Below are 21,537 nucleotides of genomic sequence, written 5' to 3'. Positions count from 1 at the left end.
ATCCACTCTTTTTAAGATCCTTTTCCTATGTAGGCAATTACAGAGTATTGAGTAGAGTTCCCTATGCTATACAGTAGGTCCTTATTATCTATTTCATATATAGTAGTGTGCATATGTCAATCCCAACCTTCCCCCCTTACCCCAGGAAGGCCTTATGAATCTAAAAAAAAATTCCTCTGGTCCCCCACACCGATTTCCAAGCTTCCTTTTGGCCCCCCTCAGCCTCCAACTCTACACTTAAGATATTCTGAACTTCTTTCGGCTTCCTCCGATAAATGTTTCTCTTGCCCCTGGGACTTCACACAAAGAGTGTTTGCTCTGCCTGAAACTGCCCCCGCCAAACACACATCCTTCACCTGCTACTCATCTTTCACATTTCAGCTTGAATGTCATTTCCTCAGGGCCAGACATAGCCGTCCCTCTCACATGTGCTCCAGCAACTCTGTCCTTCCTCCATAATAATAAGTTACACTCTGCTGTGATAACTTCATGCCTGCTTCCATCGCTAAACTAGCTCCAAGAGAACACGAACCTCTGTCTTACCCATTGCTGTATCGCCAGAAGTTCCTAGAGTCTTTGGCTCAAAGAATGATGAAATACACAGCTGAATGAATGAATGAATAAATAAACAAGCGAGAAGGCCCTCGTTGCAGGATGTGTCGCGGAGGACGCCCACCTGGTATTGCCTAAGCCGAGTTTCGTTAGTGTCAGGACGTGCCTGGAAACACAGCCACATGGCGGCGGCCCCGGGCACGTACAGACCACACGGGGGCGCCCCCGGCTCGTTGTACGTGGATGGCACCTCGCCGGACTCAGGTTCGGTTACTAATCGCCAATGGGGGACAGGAGGCGGGCTTCTCCCTCTGACGGACAGTATCGCTCCGCCCAATCTGATTCATCTTTTCCTTGGCCCCGCCCACCCCAGTCCTCAGAGAACGAGGGTGGGCGTGATGGAGCCGCCGCCAACTGAACTCCGGCAGAGTGCTCTCGAGGCCGAACCAGCGCGCCTGGCGGTCTGTGAGTGGGTGGAGAATGGCTAAGGGTGGGGCCTCAGAGATGACAGGCAGGCGGCCGGCCCCACCCCTCTCGCCCCGAGCGGCCGCGCCAGCGCTGGGGACAGCAGAAGTGAGTACGTGAGCGGCGCAGCAAGAGCCCAGATCGCACCCCGGACGGCGCGCGCACCCGGAGTCCCCGATCCGAGTCGGACCCGCAGCAGACCTCTGGATTACTGTGCACACCGAACTACCACCACTTGCGCACTCCCTCCGCGGCCCGCCCCCCCGAGTCCACTGGTTCCGAGCTCTCCAAGCGCCCCGGATCCTCCAGGACCGGTCCGTCCAGATTCCCCTGGGACCGACCTGCCCGCATCCCTCAGCATCGCCCGGCTCAGGGCGCCGCCTCGGTCCCGGAGCCGCCTGCCTGGATTGCACCCTCTCCTTGCCTGGATCTCGTAGGACCACCGTGCGCGAGCCTTCTTCGGAGCCCGCCGAGCGGACCCTCCCGCGGGTGCCCGCAGCCCCGCCGGCGCGGCCCGGCGCGGCTCGGCTCGGCTCGGCTCCCGGAGCCCGCCCCGGCCATGGCCCGAGCCCGCCCGCCGCCGCCGCCGCCGGGGCTCCTGCCGCTGCTCTCTCCGCTGCTGCTGCTGCCCCTGCTGCTGCCCTCCGGCTGCCGGGCGCTGGAAGGTGAGCGGCGTCGGGGGGCGCGTCCAAGGGTTAAGGTGTCCGGGGTCGCCCGAGCGTGGGCCGGGGAGGGTCTGCGGTGTTGGTCCGATGAGGGCTGGGCGCACTTCGGAGGAAGCTCGGTCACCCGCGCCCTTTCCAGGGTCCGGAGGATGGGGTGGGGAGGACGCTCTCGGCGCCGCCTCGGAGGCTCTAGCTACCTCTGTGGCAGGCAGTCCGCCAGTTGCGGGATCGCGGGCTGCTCGACTCGGAAGAGCGTCCCCGAATGTCATGGCCCGGCCGTGAGCTTCTGAGGGAGTACCCCGCACTCAGGGCAGAGGAGCGGGGCCCCGGGCACCTTCTGGAGGCAAGGAAGTGTGGGCGACCCACCAGGCAAGGCGGGGGCTCTGAGGCTGATGCGGGGCTGTGGAGGGTGGAGGCGAAGCGGGACTCCCCAGGTTGAGGGGCGGCGTTGGTTCGGAACCCCTTGGAGTGATCAGTGAGAGTGAGTGCGTGCACCCCGCTTTGTCAGGGAATGACTGCGGGGATGGAGAGGCAGGGGCCTGTTATTGTTTACGGTTTACGAGCGCCAACTATCCACGAGGTGCTGTGTTCACCCGGCGTTACACGCGGCTCTGCGGCACCCCCTCTGCCTTCTAGCAGGACATCCCGTGTGCTGGGGTCTCCACCGAACCCCTGAGGTTCCGGGGCTTGTCCCAGGTAGTGCCGGAGCCGGTGCCTTACGCATTAGCCGGTGGGAAAAGGCCGGGCTTCTCTCGATGGGTTCTGTAAAACCTGCCGAGACTGCTCTAACTTCCAAACGACTGTGGCTGGATGGACAGCCCAAGTGTTTTTGGCCCCGGTGGGAGAGTTCACACACATCCACTTGACACAAACCTGAGGGGACAGAGGCACTGACACTGGTTAAACAATAGACATACAAACAGATGCAGACACAAACGCACAGTTCCCCAAATTTTTGGAGCCATTAAATGAGGGGAAAAAAACCTTCCTTAAGGTGGAGGGAAGGACACCACAGAAATTTGGGGGAAATTGGGATTATAGGCAGTACTTATATTTGGTATCTTTAACAAATCCGGTCACTTTCTTAGTTTGAGAACAAACACATGAATTCCATGTGACTTGGTTTGTTCATATGTTCGTAATCGGTAAACTTGAAGGTTGGAAGGAAAAAAGAACAGAGTTCGGAGAGAAAGGCATTCTCTGGTTCGTTCTCATTTTCTCCAGGGGGAAAAAAACATTCTTCTGAACGTCTTTTATCTCTGAGCCCATTGGTGCTGACAGACTGATTCACACGGGTGGACGCATGCAAATCCAGACAGACACACCGAGGTCACGCCCACGCTTGTGCACACTCTCCCACATGTGTGTGATAGGATCACAGGCGTGAGAAACCGGTGTGGGGCTTTGTTGTTGATTGCCTCAAGGGTGTGAGCCAGGGAGCCTGCTGGAGTTCCCAGGTCTGTGTCTTAGCCCAGGAGAGGCGACACAGGCACACACACTTACAGGACTGTGTGTGCCAGGCCCCAGAGCCCTTGTTGTGGGGCGTGGTGGGTGCTGATTCTGAGAGTGGAGTGGGGGCGTGGTTTGGGTCAGGTGAGCAAGGGGTACCTGAAAAGGCTCACCCCTTCCTTCCTCCCTCCCTTCTTCCTCTTTCCCTTCCTTTCGTCCTCCTTTTCACCCCTCACAATCTGCTGGTCGCTCTAGACCCCAGCTGGCAGGCCCTAGCTGGGAGCTGGCATCCAGGCCTCCAGGCCCAGGACCCGAGGGGCTGACCAGGAGGCAGAGGCCTGATGAGCTGTAGCAGCCCAGGAAAGAGAGGACAGTGGGGCCACTGCCCCTACTCTGTCCCCTCCTCCCTCAGGCTGTGAAGTGGGATCTGGGGCTATTCCCTGGCTGGGTGGGTGGTGGCTGGGAGGCCAGGCCAGTGTGGGGTGCCCCTAGGAAGGTAGCAGTGCCTCCCAAGTGTGGCTTTCACGAGTTCCTTCACTTTTGCCATATATGAGAACTTAGGGTCTTCCGCTGGCGTGAGAATGAAAGGGAAAAGAGAGATGACGCCTCAGGGTGCTGACCCCAGCCCAGTGGTCTACCTAACCACACTCCTGCTCTCCCTCACTGTGACATGGGATAGTAGTTGAACCCATCTCCTAGGGCTGTTATGAAGATTGAATCCTTAATGTGTGTCAGGTGCTTAGCACAGCCATTGTTATTCAAGGATTAACTGTTATTATTATTACCCTAGGGTCTGCTTCTTGGGGAGCACCGGAAAGTGAAACTGGTGTGTACCCTTGCCCTGCTGGAGGGAGCTTAGAGGACGCAATAATGGGAGGAGGAAAAGTTCGTCTGGGGAGGAAGTTGTCCCCCCACCTCCATCTTTTTCCAGCTTTGGGAGGGAAAGGATGGGATGGGAAGAGAGCTGGGTCAGGAGACAGCTGTCCTTGACTCCTGCCTGTACCCCATCCCTATTCTGGAGCTCCAATGGCGGGATGGGTGGACCTGGGGGTCCTGGCCAGAGGACAGGGCTGGGTGGGATGCCCAGCACTGAAGCTCTCTTCAGCCCCCCAAGCTTTATGGGTGGAGGATCTCACTCCGTTGCTCCATCCAGCCTTCCCTTTGGTTTTGCCAGGATTTGGTTTGCCCTTGGCCTTAGGGAGCCTTTAGGCTCTTGGCCTCTGAGGTCATTATATTTAGGCCCAGGGTCCTTGAGCTGTGGGTGCTGTCCCTCATGGTCTCATTGATTAGATGCTGTCAAGCACCTGGTTGTTCTTCCTCCCTATACACTTGGGGTTCATGAAGATTCTGCATCCAAATATCTCATCAGTTTTCCATGAGGATGGAGCCAGGGTCCTTGCTTATCCTCCTTGGTTGAAGAAACACCTCTCTTCTTGCCCTCTGATTTCCACCTGCACACACGCACACACACACACACACACACACATACACCGCACCAAACACACACACAAATTGCCCTCGATTTTACCCTCACTCACAAGGGAAACAGGGCCACCTTGTTGCTCACTCTGCTTTCAGGTAATGTTCCCCAGTCCCCCAAGCCAAGACCATTCTCCCCTTCAGGACCATGAACCAGGGAGTGGGGTCCAGTAGGTGAGCGGACCAGGAACAAGGCGTGGGATAGGAAGGATGTCTGGACCATAGGGTCCTTTAACCTCAGATGGGGTGAGGAGGTCCCTGCTGGGAAGAGACTCTTTTGAGAAAAAAGAAACAGTTACCAGATGTAAGGGGGGGGCTGGACAGCCTTCTCCCAGGCAAGCCCTGTAGCTGAGTTGCTGCTGTAGTGGAAGCAGGCCCTGGCGGGGGAGAGGCAGTGTGTGACCCATCTCTTTCTCAGAGGCAGCAGCAGTGACTACCGAGTAGGTGGCAGCTAAGAGGGGACAGCGGGCTGGGGTCTCTATGGCTTCCTCACTTGTTCGAGTGGCCTCTGGCTCTCCAGCCCCCCCGCCCCGCCCCTGTTTGTCTTCAGCTGGCACCTCAGAGCTGCGACAAGGGACAGCAGCAGGGATTGGGGGGAAACAGTTTGTCCGTCGCTGTCTTCCCTTTAACCAGAACTGCTGCCACCACGGCCACTGCGGCCTCAGCAGCAGCAAGCTAACCCAAAGCTGCTGTGGGCAAGGCCTCCGCCACCCGCCTTACGCTAATTAAACAGCATGAAGAGGCTGAATCACCAGGCCTGCAGAGTTTGAAAATTGTAGCCCTGCCTGTTGTGCTGAGTCAAACTGGTTTGTCGGGATTGGGCAGCTGGGAGTGGGGGGAGGGAGACTGGATACATCTGGGCACCTGATGGGGTGGGAGAGGCCCCCTGCCCCAAGGGCTGGCCCTGGCATCGGGTCTCCTGTTGCCTCTCCGCCCCCAGACTCCTGGTCAGACCCGCTGTGGCTGGGATCCCAGGGAAGGGCTCAAAAGCTAGCTGTTCATCCGTCCTTCTGGCTGCTGGCAGGGCCACAACTGGGGTGGGGGCTATGGGGGGCTATGGATGAGCACTGAGGCATTTGGGCTCCTGTCCTGTGCTTCTTCCTCCCTTCTCCTCCCTCTCAGGTTTATTTAATTATAAATCTCCGTGATCTGAGGGGAAGAATGAGAACCAAAATGTGTTCTGTTCTGGGATGCTCCCCTCTCCTCCATCCCAGACTGGAGGCCCTCGGGGCCATGGCAGGGGGAGGGAGGTGGCCCTCCAGGTCCCATGGCAGGGTCTGCCTAAGACCCCTTTCTCCCTGGGCTGACCACCCGGAGTGTGCAGGTTGGTACACGCGTGTACACACACCGACACGCAGGGGAGGAGAAGGATGGGAGAAGACGGGACAGATCCCTTGGATTGGTTGGCTGAGGTAGGGACCCCAGGCGGAAGAGGGGGACCAACTCCGAGGTGACCGGGAGTTTCCTCCCTCTCTTTGCAGGCAGGGTTCCAGGGTGTGCCTTCTCGCCCGCACCCTGCCCCTCTGTCCTCCTGCCCCTGCACGCGCTGCTGGCCCAGCCCAGGAGCGTGACCTTTCCCACCACCTCAACGTCCTCGGTCTGGAGTTTGGGCCGGTGGGTTTCTTGCTCCTGTCTCTAGATTTGTTTGATTCTCTGGTCTCACTGGCATGCCTGTTCACAGGGTGGGGTGCTCTGTGTGACTTGGGGCTTGGGGTCGCTGTGGGGTCTGGCAGCTCCATAAAGTTGTGTGTCCCTGGCCCTTCACTAGGGCAGGTGGCAGGCTCCCAGCACCAGGGCGGCCCAGTGAGGCCCTCAGACACAGGCTGGGTGCCCACGATGTTCTCCTCCTCCTGGGTCCCCAACTTACGTGTTGACCGAAGCTCCTGAGGCTAAATGCCTTCATCGTGCCACCCCCTCCCCAAGGGCTCAGTGCTGGGGATGGTGGCATTGTGCTGGCCGGGAAGTGGCCTGCTGCTTGGGCAAGGGCTGCACCTGGGGAGGCTGCACCCAGCCACACCCAGAATCATCTTCATGCCCCTGCCCCACCCCTAGCCTCGTGACCTGTGACAGCTCCTGCCTGGGTCAGGGCCACAGGAAGCTGGTCTGGGGCTTGTTCCTTCCCTGAGCCTCTGGCCGAGGCTGCCCCAGTACCTTTGCTTTCTCAGCAGACAGTGCCCTCTCCCAACTCTTCCTCCACCCCACTTGAAAACTCACCTCATAGAAAGATCGTGCTTGTAGCGTGTGTGTGGGTGTGTGGGTGTGTGTGAGATGTGCATGGAGGATGCACCTCTGAGGCTTTACACAACCTCTAGATGTTGATACTTATACTGTGTCTGCACGCTCTTGCGGAATGTTTTGGTGCAAACGGGCGTCTGTGCATGTGTAGCTGATGCTAGTTGTGTGTGACTGTAAGAGCATGTCACCGTGTCTGCACAGAGAAACTGGTGTTTGTGTTTGTACTTGAGTACACTCAAGACTGTGACTTGTGGTCGGCAACAGTGTGCAGTTGGGTGTGTAGGGAGAACGCACTGTTGAATGCACGTGCCCTCACGTATGCATATGTCTCAGGAAATCCGCGCATCTGAGGGCTGTGAGAGTGGGTCCTTGCCTAAGGCAAGCCCGGTCTGTGTGTAGGAAAGGCTCATTGTATACGAATGTCTCAGGAAGACTGATCTGCTTGTACCATATGTATCCGTGTGTCCGTCCAAAACAGACTGTAGCTGTGTGTGAAGCCGTGTGTGTGTTTGCGGGTGGCTGTGGCTTTGTGTGTGTTTGTCCACCATACGTGTGACTTGTCGCTGTTTGGCCCCAGTGGCGGGAACGAGCCCAGCCACTGAGAACTGGGTGATGTGTGTGCATCTGTGTGTGCACAGGCCGGGGCCACACGGCTGCTGCCACGTGGCTGTTCCCTGCGGCCCTGTGAAACCTGAAAGGGGTGCTGCTTTCCTTCTGAGCATTGAAGCCCCAGTCCCAGAACATCCCAGAAAGGCCTGGTGGCCACTTCCCTGCTTGCTTCGTGGGTTGGCGGGGCTGTATCGGGGAGCAGCCACTTGGTGGGACAGAGGAGGGTGCGGGTGCAGTTGGCAGCTGGGGAATGTGGAGGTTGCTCCCTCATTCCTCTTTTGTCCTTGTCCCCTGTACCTGTATCCTTTACCCCCGCGTGTGTACCTACACACACACCCACACCCACACATGCCACACACATAGAAAAGGTGGGCTCTGTTGGGCTGGGTCTCTCCCTGCCCCACCCCCAGACAGATGGATTCTGGGGACCCCCCCCATGTTCTTCCTGAGGCTGGGACCCAGGCACCTCAGGGTCTCCCTCTTGCTGAAGCGAGCAGGCCCCTCCCCTCCCCCAGAGAGCAAGCCCCTCCCCACCAGGGTGACCGAGCCCTTCCTCAGGCACACATGACTCGAAATCTAAGTCCTCTCCTCATTAATGGGAAAAATGTGCCGAGATTGAGCGATGGCCAAGGCTGAGCGATGGCCGAGGGCCGATCCCCGCCCCCTCCCTCTCTCGCTCCCCAGAAATTAAACAGAAACGAAGATCCTACCCCACCAACCCCCCCCGCCCCCTCCCCCCACTCCTCTCCGAGCCGGCGCAGGGCTTGTTTTAAACTGCGGAGGAATCTGGCTGGAGGGGGGAGGGGCTGAATATTTGGGTTTAAACAGTTCCAGATGGGTTTGGCGCTGGCTGAGCAGAAGGAAGTGAGGGAGATGGAGGAGGGAGGCAGCGCGAGGGAGCGGTGGGAGCCCTGGCCTGCTCGGCGGCGGGCGGCGGGCAGACAAGCAGGCGGACTGGCTGGGGGGAGGGGGCGCGCTTGGCTCCACGGCTCCCAGGGACAGCGGTACTCTGGGCCGCTGGCTAGCGAAGAGGCTACTTGGCAGCCTCCCTCTCTGTCTCTGTGTCTGTCTCCTGGGGCCTCCTTGTCTCTCCATCTCGCTGTCTTTTGTAGTCCACCGCCGGCCATCCTGGCTGTCTGGTCCTAGCCAGCCGGCTCCGCACATCCCTCCAGTTCGGTGCCGCCCACCATCCGCCTGCTCCGCCCGCCTGTCTTCCTCCCTGCCTGTTTCTGGGGCCCCTGCTTCTGCCCATCCCGTCTTCCCTTCCGTATCCCTCTACCCCCCTGCTAAATGTCTGTGTCTGTCTGTCTGCCAGAGGGGCCTGTCAGGCCACCGACGATGAAGCTGGGATAGCGCATCCTGCAGCCGGGCCCTCCAGGGACCAGCTGCTGCTGCAGGAAGACGAGGGAACCTCACTCCCCAAAGTGAATGGCTGCTGCTCGCTGCTCCCTTTGCCTCACATGAGGGCCTGGGGCCACAGCTGCCTCATCCACCATCCTAGGCTCAGACCCAGACTGCAGGAAACTGGCGAAGGCCGAAAGCCTGGAGCCTGTGGGGTTTGGGTCTTTCCCTTCCTGGATACCTCCAGCCTGCCCCATTGTTGAGGTAGAGGCCTTCAGAAGTTCTGGGGCGGCCCTGCCCCATTCCAGGTTGGAGTTGAGGGGAGAACTGCTGGCTGTCTTCCAGGCTATGGGAAAGGACTTCGGGCCTCTTTTCTGCTCCTAGGTCTAATGTTGGGGTCACACTGTCAGGAGAGTTTTCAAGCCAGAACCCACGATCCAGGTTCCTAGGGGAGCAAGTTTAAGTCAGAAACATTAATAGGCGCCTCCTGTGGCCAAGCAAAAGGAAACAGATAAAAAAATCCAAAGCTCAGAACAGGATCGGTGCTATGACAAAGCACCTGGCCCTGGATGCATAGAGGAAGGCATCCAACCCTGACTTGGTGGTTCAGGGAAGGCTTCCTGGAGGAGATGACATCTTGGTTGGGACTTAAAGTATACACAGGAGCTTTCCAGGTTTTCTCTGTTCCCCCTTTACAGAGGGGCATATTGCAGTCAGAGTGCCCTGGTTAAGGGGTTAGTTGTGGAATCAGATAGACCTGAATTTGAGTCACCTTTCAAGTTTTCACCTCAAGTCCTAACAGTCTTACTTTACGCCCTATATGTACTGTATGTGGGCATCAGTTTCCTCACCTGTGAGAGAGGTGCGCCAACAGTACTTTTATCCAAAGATTGCAGGAAGAGCTGAACCAGCACTAGAGGAACTAGCCTGGGCCTTGGTGGCCCTCACCCCGTCCTCAAAGAGCATTCCTGTCCTGTCCTCCAGAGATGGTCTGTGGGAGGCTGGGTGAGAGTGGGCTCTGGCCTGTGACTGCTCTTCCCTTCCTCTGGGCGTGTGTGGAGCTGGGCCTTTGTGCTGGGAGTGGAGTCAGGGGAGGCCTGAGCAACAGGGTCTGAAGCACACGGCCCTTTGTTCCAGGATAAAGGCCCTGCCAGCCCCTTTGTGTGGAGATTAGCAGAGCCTGTAGGTGTGTGAACTGGCCCTGGCTTCTGCCTCATTAACCCAGACCTGGGGTCAGCAGCTGACACTCACTCCCAGCTGGCCGGACAAGACATCTTTGGGGCTATGACATCTCTGGGGGTGGCTGCAGGGTCTCCTCTGGGACAGGGGAGCTGAGGGTTTGGGGAACTTGGGGATGGGGTGGGAGTACCTGGTGGGAATCAATGTCTGGCGTCCTGGCCTTTCCTGGGCAACCTCCTCTTTCTCTTCATCCTAAACTTGGCCCCTGACCTTTTTTCTCCTTTTGCTCCCCCAGAGACCCTCATGGATACAAAATGGGTGACGTCTGAGTTGGCATGGACATCTCATCCAGAAAGTGGGGTAAGACTTCCCCACCATTTCTCCTGAGTGTTGGTTGCCAATTAACCCCTGCAGCAGGGCTCAAGAAGGGCTGCCTCTGCCCACTGCTTGTCAGTTCCCCCTCTTGCGGCATCCCCGTCCTCTTCATCTGTCACCTTCCTCCTTTGCCCGATGGTCCATTTCTGTGAGTGTTTTCATCTCTGACTCTTCAGCCTGCTTCTGTCCCCCCTCCCCCATACACACCACCTTTGGCTCATTCTCCCTCTGCCCACCCCCCAGCCTGTCTTCAGCCTATTTCCATCCCTCTCCTGCCTGACGTCCCTTTGCATGTCTGTTCTGCCCATCTCCCTCCTTCCTGGGTGCTTGGGAACAAGGAAACCTTGGTTCCAGATCTCTGACTTGCTGTGTGACCTTGAGCAAGACAGTTTGCCTTTCTGGGCCTCCATTTCTTGACTGTTACATTCCTGTAGTCCTGACGTCTCTAAAGTGTTCTAATTAGCCTCCCTAGATGTCCTTCACAACTGCACTAAGTTCTGGAACACTGGATTTGGGTGATATTATGGGCCCTTAGTCACCAGACCTGACTCTGTGACCTTGGGCAAGTCCCTGCCTTTGTGAGTCTTGACTTCCTTTCCTCTGGAGTGGGGACAACAGATGTATTGGATAGGCCAAGAAGTTTGTTTGGGTTTTTCCGTGAGATGTTACGGAAAAAGCTGAACGAACTTTCTGGCCAGCCCAATACCTTATTAAGGAGCTGTGAAGGTTAAATGTGATGGTAATAGTGATAACCAAAGTTTACTGAATGCTTGCTCTGTCTGTACCAGGCATTGGTGCAAGCCCATTACATATATTAAACTGATTTAATTCCTCACAGCCTCATTTACTTGCAATCAGTCCCACTTTATAGACAATGAAATTGAGGCATAAAGATAATAAACATTATAGCTAATTCTCACATAGTACTTACCAAGTGCCCCATTCTAAGTGCTGTAGTCATTTAAAGTCATTTATTCCTTATACATCTTCTTCTTACCATGTTACAGATGGGGAAGTGGGGGCACAGGGAGGTTAAGTGACTTACCTGTAGTCACACCACAAGCAGAGAACTGGGATTTGAGCCCACGTAGTCTGTGTGCTCAACCACTACACCATGGAAGCATCTCTGTGAAGTAAATATAGCAGATCTGGGCATGTGATAAGCACCCGGCAAATGCCGGTGCTTACTCTCTGTCTTTTTCACTTGCACAGTGGGAAGAGGTGAGCGGCTATGACGAGGCCATGAACCCCATCCGCACGTACCAGGTGTGTAACGTGCGCGAGTCAAGCCAGAACAACTGGCTTCGCACAGGGTTCATCTGGCGGCAGGACGTGCAGCGGGTCTACGTGGAGCTCAAGTTCACTGTGCGTGACTGCAACAGCATCCCCAACATCCCTGGCTCCTGCAAGGAGACCTTCAACCTCTTCTACTATGAGGCTGACAGCGACGTGGCCTCGGCCTCCTCCCCCTTCTGGATGGAGAACCCCTACGTGAAGGTGGACACCATCGCGCCCGATGAGAGCTTCTCGCGGCTCGATGCCGGCCGTGTCAACACCAAGGTGCGCAGCTTCGGGCCGCTCTCCAAGGCCGGCTTCTACTTGGCCTTCCAGGACCAGGGCGCCTGCATGTCGCTCATCTCCGTGCGTGCCTTCTACAAGAAGTGCGCATCCACCACCGCAGGCTTTGCACTCTTCCCCGAGACCCTCACTGGGGCTGAGCCCACCTCACTGGTCATTGCCCCTGGCACCTGCATCGCCAATGCCGTGGAGGTGTCGGTACCCCTCAAGCTCTACTGCAACGGTGACGGGGAGTGGATGGTGCCTGTGGGTGCCTGCACCTGTGCCACCGGCCACGAGCCAGCCGCCAAGGAGTCCCAATGCCGCCGTGAGTGGGGACTGGCCTGGGGAGGGTCTGGGCCACAGCCGCCCGCTGCCCCCTACCCACTGCTTCCTACCTGCCAGACAGGGGGGTCTGGCCTTAGGTCTGGGGCAGAGGGAGGAAAGGGAGGAAGGGTATCAGGTGCAGAAAACATGGTGCAAGGAGGGAGATGAGAGAAAATGAGGAGAGACACCAGAATACCAGGAGAAAAAAATGAAACTAAAGAGAGAGGAAGGAAGACATGGAGAATCCTTGACAAGGAGGCAGCTGAAGAACGTGCTCGGAGTCTCGGGAGGCCAGCAGAGATGCCCGTTTGTCCAGTGCCACGTTTACGTTTCACCCTGCAAGTATTAGGTGGGACCCAGAGCTGCAGGCACCTCGTGATTGGCCGTTTAACCTGAGGGGTCTCATCTGCATCTTGAGAAGCAGTATTTATAGCACAGAGGTTAGGGGCCCAGTCTCTGAAGTCCTGAGTCCTGACTCTGCCACTTACCATCTGTGAGACCTTGGGCAAGTTATTTAACTCTTTGAGCCCCGGTTTCCTCATGTGCAAAATGGGGACATTAATGGTTATTCCTTCGTGGAGTTGTAGTGGGGCTTAACTGAATCAGTGCATGGCAGCCCTTGGAACAGTGCCTGGGACGTGGGGAAGCACAGCACCATGTAAGTGTTAGCTGTGACTCTTGGGAGCCCTGGGATGCATGGGGGACAAGGGTTGTTTGGTCCTGGTTTCATATACGAGGAGGTTAGGAGGCCTGTCTTGGGTGGCTTGCCGAGACTCATAAGATCTCACGGTGTGCTAGATTTTCCAGCTATAACACCCGTTCACGAGAGGTTCTCTCATCTGAGGCTTACCACAACTTTGTAAGGTAGATTCCAGCTACGTCTCCTGTTTAGCCAATAAGAAGGCCCAGAGAGGTTCTGCACTCTAGGCCTCATAGCTGGGAATGTGGGAGCTGGGACTGCAGCCTCATCCAGTGCTGTACCATGCAGGCCAAGGTGCTGAGGGCCTTGTCTTCTGTCCCCTCTGCCCTGTTCTCCCACCTGGCACTTGCAACCTGAAGCTACTAGGGGTGGGAGCTGGCTGTTAGCACAACCCTCAGTGTAAGGGGGCTGGAGGCCCAACCTGGCTGTGAGGCCCAGTGTCGGGTGCTGTTGTGGGAAGGTGAACAGTGCCTTGCCCTGCTCCTCTCCACTTCTCTATGGGAACCTGCCCCCAGACTTCCTCCTCCTAAGTGGAGAAAGGGGTGGGGGTGATGAGCCTGACAACCTGAAGAGCGGCTAACACTTTGCAGGTCCCTAGCAGGAAATGCACTATGGTTCCCATAGCAACCAGGCTGGCCTGGCCCCTGCCCCCTCTCCCAGTGGCTCAAAAGAGCTGGGATGGAATATCACCTTAGTCGAGGGAGATTAAACCCCAGAGAAGGGCACAGACCCAACACCCCGGACGACCTCCCCAAAGGCAGTTTGTATATGGGCAGGATGACCATATGCTTTAGTGTGTCCAGGGCAGTCCTGGTTTATGCCTGTCATGCTAACGTGATTATTACTAGTGCCCGCTTTCACTCTCAAAATAGTGCAGTTTGAATAATAAATTATATGGCCATCGTAGATATGGGGACTCTCCAGAGCCAGGCCCAAATAGAGGCTCTGAAGGGGTGTTCAGGCACCGAGCTCTGGTCTCCCTTTGGGGATTGGGGTTCCCCTCGTGGATGCTTTGAGGCCTCTGAACTCCAGGTGACCCCAGCCTTCCTGCCTGCTTTCTTTCTCTCCTTTTCTCACCCCTCCTCAGCACCCACCCCTGCCCCAGGGCAGAAAGGAGCTGCTGCCCTGCTCTTGGCTGGGTGGGGAGAGAGGCTGGCTGTGAAACTCAGAGGCCCCACCTCCTGGCTGTTCTGGGGCGTTCTTCAGGATCTTCAGGAATAATTATCCTCGAGCTTCAGGGAGGGGTGGGGCACCCCAGCAGAGTAGAGGCTGCTGCCAGCCCACTAATGGTCTCTTCCCGTCCCCCTCCCTCCTCTTCCTCCTCCCTCTCATCCCTGCCTCGACAAGTCCAGGCTGTCCGGGTGATGGAGCTGACGTCTTCGTCCGTGAGGCCCCAGAGTTGGGGGTCGGGGTCAGGGCAGGGGCGGGGAGGAGTCCGCTGACGTGGGGTTTCCACGGGGCAAAAGGGCCTTTTGTAGCTGCAGCTGGACTTAGGCAGTACCAGCACGGCCCCCGCAGTCTGGGAGGTGGGGGACCGAGACCTGTGCTTGGGAAGGGCCAGATTCCCGCAGAGGTGTGGCGGGTTGGTGTCTGCAGGGATAGAGGTGAGACGTCCATCCTCTTCTCCCCCCCAGCCTGTCCGCCTGGGAGCTACAAGGCAAAGCAGGGAGAGGGGCCCTGCCTGCCCTGCCCGCCCAACAGCCGCACCACCTCGCCAGCCTCCAGCATCTGCACCTGCCACAGTAACTTCTACCGCGCAGACTCCGACTCCGCAGACAGTGCCTGTACCAGTGAGTGAGCGCGTCCTCATACTCTCCCACTCCAGGCCTTCCCTCTGCGGGCCAGCCCGGGGGTGCCCAAACAGTCTCTATGAATAGCTCCACTTTCCAGATAGGATAACTGAGGCTCAGGGGGCTTAGATGTTGTGTTCAACATGGCACAGGTAGGAAGTGACCGGCCCTGAGCCAGAATCCAGGTGAGCTGAAAGGCTTAGCCCTTGCACCAACATTTAATAAGCATTTGTTAGCTCCTCGCTGGGTATCAGAAACTGGCTAGGACTCTCTAGTCCATTACTCTTTCCTCTGTCTAGAACTGCTATTCTTTTGGCCCAACTCTAACCAGAGAGGGGACCTCACAACCCTGGGGCAGCCTGGTGTCCTGCTTTTTCCCTGCTTCAGCCTTTAGTGCCAGGAATTGCCAGGCGCCAGGGATGTGGAGGAAAAGATACAGTCACTGTTCTAGGAGCTTGCAACCTGGTGGGAGAAACAGATGTGGAAACAGATAATGACCATATAATGTGCTAAGTGCTGGGCTGGAGGGATGCCCAGGAATTGTTACAGGAATGCAGAGGACGGGAAGAGAATGAATCAAGGAAGGTTTCCAAGAGGAGGTGACCTCTCAAGTTGAGCCTTAAAGGCCAAATAAATAGGAGTGTGCCCAGTGAAGAAGTATAGGAAAGGTATTCCGCTTATTAAAGCAGAGGCAAAGGCAAGGAGGTAGGAAGCAGCTTGGAGTGTGCAGGAACTCTGCACAGACGGTGCTAGGGCCCTAGCTCACTGTCCTCTTCTTCCACCATTCCCACAGCGGTGCCGTCTCCGCCCCGGGGTGTGATCTCCAATGTGAATGAGACCTCGCTGATCCTCGAGTGGAGTGAGCCCCGGGACCTGGGTGGCCGGGACGACCTCCTATACAATGTCATCTGCAAGAAGTGCCATGGGGGCCTTGGGCCCGGGGGCACCATGACCTGCTCACGCTGTGATGACAACGTGGAGTTTGTGCCTCGGCAGTTGGGCCTCACAGAACGCCGGGTCCACATCAGCCATCTGTTGGCCCACACGCGCTACACCTTTGAGGTGCAGGCCGTCAACGGTGTCTCGGGCAAGAGCCCTTTGCCCCCCCGCTACGCGGCTGTGAATATCACCACCAACCAGGCTGGTGAGGAGGGCACACAGGAGGGTAGGGCCTGGGTCATCTCCCCACATAGAGCTGGGGTTGCCTGCGGCACAGATCATCGGGGGTCCCAGGGGAACTGGGTGCTTGGGAAGGGTGCCAGGGCCCGTGATGAGCCCCCCGCTCTTCCCCTAGCCCCGTCTGAAGTGCCAACACTACACCTGCACAGCAGCTCCGGAAGCAGCCTGACCTTGTCCTGGGCGCCCCCAGAGCGGCCCAACGGAGTCATCCTGGACTACGAGATGAAGTACTTTGAGAAGGTCAGAGCCTCCAGGGGCAGGAGGAAGCCTTGGGACAAGAAGATTACCCCAGATAGTGCCAGGGGCCCTTGAGAGCAAAGCCTTGGGTACTGAGTGGGGGGTGGGCAGGGGCCGATGGGCGTCAGGGCCCACTGAGACATAGCCTTCCTCCTGGTATTGCAGAGTGAGGGCATCGCCTCCACAGTGACCAGCCAGAAGAACTCCGTGCAGCTGGACGGGCTGCGGCCTGACGCCCGCTACGTGGTCCAGGTCCGCGCCCGCACCGTAGCTGGCTACGGGCAGTACAGCCACCCGGCTGAGTTTGATACCACAAGTGAGAGAGGTACACACCGCCACACACCCGTCCCTGCCCCTGCCACACTTTCCACCCCACCACTCACCTGTCCCTCCCCGTCTCTAGGCTCTGGTGCCCAGCAGCTCCAGGAGCAGCTCCCCCTCATTGTGGGCTCTGCCACAGCTGGGCTTGTCTTCGTGGTAGCTGTTGTGGTCATTGCTGTCGTCTGCCTCAGGTACTCCCAGGCCCAGGGGCTGACTTGAGCCTCCCTTTAGTGCCCTAGAACCCTCTCGCCACATAGGTGAACCATCACCCACGTCAGACCTAGAACCACAGCCTTCCTAGGCCCAGGCTATCCTTGTCGGAAAGCCTCTCTCCAGTCCATGCCTGTGTCCTCGTCCTGTCCCCTCCCTGTCCCCTGAATCTACTGGCAGATTCCCTCAGGGACCAAGTCCACTGAGCCTCTTGCCCGGAGACCCAGTGGCAGCTGTAGCCACTGACCATAGCACCAGGCACTGGGTGGTCCCCTATGCTCTCTGCCCCTCCTGTGAGCCCAAGGGTCCCCTGAAGGGAAGGAGCTGCGGACTTGTCTCATGCCTACCCTCCACCCTGCCCCTCCAGGAAGCAGCGGCACAGCTCTGATTCAGAGTACACGGAGAAGCTGCAGCAATACAGTGAGTTTCCTTCCTCATCCCAACCTCCCAAAGCTCCCTTCATCCCTGCAGGGCTTGGAGGCACCCCTTTCCCTGTCTGGGACTTTATTCCTTTAACTCCTGCCCTGGCTGCCCCCTCCTGCTTCCAATTAAGTGCCACTTCCTGAGCCCCTACCTCACGCCTGCTAGCCCCAGAGATGAGTGAGATGTGACCCCTGTCCTCAGGGGTAGTCAGTCTTGTAAGAAAGACGACATAGGTATACACAGGAAACAATGAGAGAACAATTAAGTGTTAAGCCGGGTGTTCCTGGGACAGAGGGCAGTGAGAGTTCAGAAAAGAGGAAGGCTTCCTGGAGGACGTAGCCTTGGGCTGAGCTGAGCCAGGTGGGATAAGCAGGGTTTAGAGAGGTGGGGGAGAGCATTCCTGGCTAGAGGAGCCTCTGGAAGGTAGTGGGTGGGGTGGGGAGAGTGCCCGACAGGGGGGCCAGTGAGAAGGCTGGTTTGACAGCTGCTGGGAAGCCAGGCTGGGTAGTTGCGGCCAGTCCTTGGAGGGTCCTGAAAGGCAGGCAGAGGAGTTGGGACTTGACTGCACCACTGGTAATCTGAAAGGCTCTCAAGCTGGGGAGCAATACAATGAAAGTATTGTTGTAGGAAGACAGGTATGTGGGCTAGATTGGTGAGCAAAGTCTAGAGGCAGAGAGCCCAGCTGGGAGGCTATTGCAGTAGTCTGAGTGTTGATGGCCTAGACAAGGTCGGGGGCAGTGGGAATGAGGAGAGGGACGGATCTGAAATAGGTTTTGACACGATGAGAGATGAGGGAGAAAGAAGAAGAATCCTAGGTGTCTAGCCGTCATGGTTACTAGTTCTCACCAAGAGGACAGTGGCGGGGTGGGGAGGGGCAAGTTCTGGCTTCAACAGAGGAATACGGAGCAGGTTTAGCAGAGAGGCTGGGAATGTGTTCCTGTCTGGGGGAAGAGCCTGGGGCAGTATCCCGGGTCGCAGAGTTCCCTCACTGTCCCCAGCTCAAGGATCTCACCCCCTCTCACACCCACCTTTTCTTCCTTAGTTGCTCCTGGAATGAAGGTTTATATCGACCCTTTTACCTACGAAGACCCTAATGAGGCTGTGCGGGAGTTTGCCAAGGAGATCGATGTGTCCTGTGTCAAGATCGAGGAGGTGATTGGAGCTGGTGAGTCCCCTGGGGCACGGTGGGGAGGAGAGGCTGGTGGTGACCCCGAGGGAGGGCAGAGGTGGTTGGGTACAGAAATAGCTTACTATCTGTGCCCTGTGCCCTGCAGGGGAGTTCGGGGAAGTGTGCCGGGGTCGGCTAAAACAGCCTGGCCGCCGGGAAGTGTTTGTGGCCATCAAGACGCTCAAGGTGGGCTACACAGAGAGGCAGCGGCGGGACTTCCTCAGCGAGGCCTCCATCATGGGTCAGTTTGACCATCCCAACATCATCCGGTTGGAGGGCGTGGTCACCAAAAGTCGGCCGGTCATGATCCTTACTGAGTTCATGGAGAACTGTGCCCTGGACTCCTTCCTCCGGGTAAGAGCCAGCCCCTGGCCCCTCCCCCTCTTCCTCCCCCCACCCCCCCAGAGAGCTAGGTTGGGCAAACCACCCCCTCCCACAAGTCAGGCAGACACTATTCAAGTCCAAACATTTACTGAGGTGGCATGGTGCAGGGAAAGAGCTGGGCCTTCAGAGCCAGAAAGACCAGAGTTCTCATCCGGACTCTGCCCACCCCCTACTGCCTGTGTGACCTCAGGCCTTACTTAACCTCTCTGAGTCTCAGCTGCCTTGGTTGTAAAATGAGAATGGTAAGTTATTTGGGTCCTCACAGGGGTTAATTGGGTTGATATATACAGATGCCGGCCACACAGGAGGGCAGCTTCCTTACTCTCAGTGCACGGTGGACATGGTCAGAGGGGTAGATGAGGCATGGTCTTGGAGGACTTGGAGAGGGTGGGCAGGCGGGCAGGCAGGAGGGTCTCGGGTGGGCCTGGGGCCAGGCAGGAGGCAATGGGCACCCCCTTGAGCCTGCTTGTTGCCTCCAGCTCAACGACGGACAGTTCACGGTCATCCAGCTGGTGGGCATGTTGCGGGGCATTGCTGCCGGCATGAAGTACCTGTCTGAGATGAACTACGTGCACCGAGACCTGGCTGCCCGCAACATCCTTGTCAACAGCAACCTGGTCTGCAAAGTCTCAGACTTTGGCCTCTCCCGCTTCCTGGAGGATGATCCCTCTGATCCTACCTACACCAGCTCCCTGGTACAGGAAGCCGCCGGGAGGGAGACTGGGGGCGGGGCCAACCAGGCAGGGGCTCGGGGCTGGGGATCAGCCCGGAGACATAGGGTGAAGGGCGTGTGCCCCCCCCACCAGGGCGGGAAGATCCCCATTCGCTGGACCGCCCCAGAGGCTATAGCCTATCGGAAGTTCACCTCTGCTAGTGACGTTTGGAGCTATGGAATCGTCATGTGGGAGGTCATGAGCTATGGCGAGCGACCCTACTGGGACATGAGCAACCAGGATGTGAGTGGGGCCAGCCAGAGCGCTCGGGTGGGTGGGAACTGGCTGGGGAGCAGAGTGGTGGCTTACTCCAGGGTTCCCTGCTCTTGGCTCAGGTCATCAATGCCGTGGAGCAGGATTACCGGCTGCCCCCACCCATGGACTGCCCCACAGCACTGCACCAGCTCATGCTGGACTGCTGGGTGCGGGACCGGAACCTCAGGCCCAAATTCTCCCAGATCGTCAACACCCTGGACAAGCTCATCCGCAACGCCGCCAGCCTTAAGGTCATCGCCAGTGCCCAGTCTGGGTCAGTTCCTCTGCCTCTGCCCCTGCCCTGCTCCCGAGCCAGCAGCACCACCCCTGCTTCCCCTGACGTCAGGACTCATCAAGTCCCTCTCTTCTCCCCACAGCATGTCACAGCCCCTCCTGGACCGCACGGTCCCAGACTACACGACCTTCACGACAGTTGGTGACTGGCTAGATGCCATCAAGATGGGGCGGTACAAGGAGAGCTTTGTCAGTGCGGGGTTTGCATCCTTTGACCTGGTGGCCCAGATGACCGCAGAGTGAGTGTGCCTCCCATTTGGAGGGGCAGGGCTGGGGGCCCTGAGCTGGGCCCAGAGTGGTGGGCAGTCGGGGAGGGACTGACTGTGCCCTTGGCCCGTCTGCAGAGACCTGCTCCGGATCGGGGTCACCTTGGCGGGCCACCAGAAGAAGATCCTCAGCAGTATCCAGGACATGCGGCTGCAGATGAACCAGACGCTGCCTGTGCAGGTCTGACACCCAGCTCCCACTGGATGGGTGCCCTCCAAGGACTGTGCAGGGACTCTGACCAGCTGGCTGGACTTCGGGACTTTGGGATGTCTGGCCTTCGGCTGTGGCCCAGAAGATGGAAGTCTGGGGAAGGCCCAAGCTAGGACTTCTCCTCCAGGCCTGTGCTCCCTCCCCAGGAAGTTTGCCCCAAACCTCTTCATATTGAAGATGGATTAGGAGAGGGGGTTGATGACCCCTCCCAAGCCCCTCGGGGCCCCGGCCTTCCTGTTCTCCAGTGGGGGATCCCCACCACCTCAGACTTGGCTGTTCTTCAGTGCTGGAGGTCCTGGCGCGGTCAGGTGGGGAATAAACCTGGGTTCCATAGGGCCCAGCCCTGGCAGGGGTCTGGACCCCCAGGTGGGCAGAGAGCAGTCCCTCCCTCAGGAACTGGAGGAGGGAACTCCGGGAATGGGGAAATGTGACACCCCCATCCCGAAGCCAGCTGGCCCCTCCAGTTTGCACAGGGACTTGTTCTGGGGGCTGAGGGCCCTGCCCCACCCCCGCCCTTGGTGCTGTCATAAAAGGGCAGGCAGGGGCAGGCTGAGGAGCAACCCCTTGCCCCCCAGAGACTGACTCTCAGAGCCAGAGGTCGGATGTGAGTGTGTGTGTGTGTGTGTGTGTGTGTGTGTGTGTGTACGTGTACGCACTGGCCTGCACAGAGAGTATGGGTGAGAGCTTGGCGCTCTGCCCTGCCGTGGGGCCAGCTGGGCCGTCAGCGAAATAAAGGCAATAAGATGATTCTTTTGCCCCTTCTCATTCGACCTCCCAAGGCAGGGTTCCCTGATGCCCTCGAGTTCACAGTCCCTCAGCACCAGCCCTTCAGAATTCCCAGGAGTCATTGGGAGGCCAGATGCAAGCCTCTCCAAGTACAACTTCCCTTTTATGCTTCAGCCTTGCTGCATCTAACTTCTTGGAAGTGGGGCAGTAACAGTAGAGAGGAAACTACCCCAGAGCTCCTTCTTTCTAAGGCCCAGGCCTTCCCAGGGGCTGTCGGAGTCTGGAAGGTGTTTTACGGATGGTGTTTCACACCCATTGTCTCTGAGGGGGCTGGGGGTAGAGGGAGTTGGTCAGCTCCCAGGGTCACATGGCCCTGGACAAAGGGGATGAGAACCCACTGGTGTTCGGATGCAGAGGCCAGCTCCTT

General features: G+C 57.8%; 1 protein-coding gene and 1 pseudogene across 4 annotated transcripts; one reads left to right on the top strand and one right to left on the bottom strand.

The window, feature by feature from the left end:
- LOC111186932 (transmembrane epididymal protein 1A-like) overlaps window positions 1-1,578 on the bottom strand; it is an 82,925-nt pseudogene extending 81,347 nt beyond the window's left edge.
- EPHB3 (EPH receptor B3) lies at window positions 982-20,766 on the top strand. Of its 4 annotated transcripts, XM_022570483.3 has the most exons (16): window positions 983-1,682; window positions 10,270-10,334; window positions 11,562-12,234; window positions 14,568-14,723; window positions 15,517-15,867; window positions 16,018-16,142; window positions 16,305-16,464; window positions 16,543-16,651; window positions 17,038-17,090; window positions 18,136-18,258; window positions 18,368-18,615; window positions 19,125-19,340; window positions 19,452-19,601; window positions 19,694-19,887; window positions 19,991-20,146; window positions 20,252-20,766. In XM_022570483.3, the coding sequence occupies exons 1-16, from the start codon at window positions 1,577-1,579 to the stop codon at window positions 20,358-20,360; spliced, it is 2,994 nt and encodes a 997-aa protein (XP_022426191.2). In that variant the 5' UTR covers window positions 983-1,576; the 3' UTR covers window positions 20,361-20,766. The 4 variants fall into 4 exon arrangements, with proteins under 4 accessions (XP_089766869.1, XP_022426191.2, XP_089766870.1 ...); XM_089910743.1 differs by having other exon boundaries at window positions 982-1,682; window positions 19,125-19,601; XM_089910744.1 differs by having other exon boundaries at window positions 16,305-16,651.
- The last annotated feature ends 771 nt before the right edge of the window (window positions 20,767-21,537 follow it).

This window comes from Delphinapterus leucas, chromosome 4, assembly GCF_059928025.1.
Source record: "Delphinapterus leucas isolate spDelLeu-1000000601 "Yukka" chromosome 4, BTC_Dleu_Yukka2, whole genome shotgun sequence".
Taxonomy (NCBI): Eukaryota; Metazoa; Chordata; class Mammalia; order Artiodactyla; family Monodontidae; genus Delphinapterus; species Delphinapterus leucas.
This window is presented reverse-complemented; position numbering and strand designations above follow the sequence as displayed.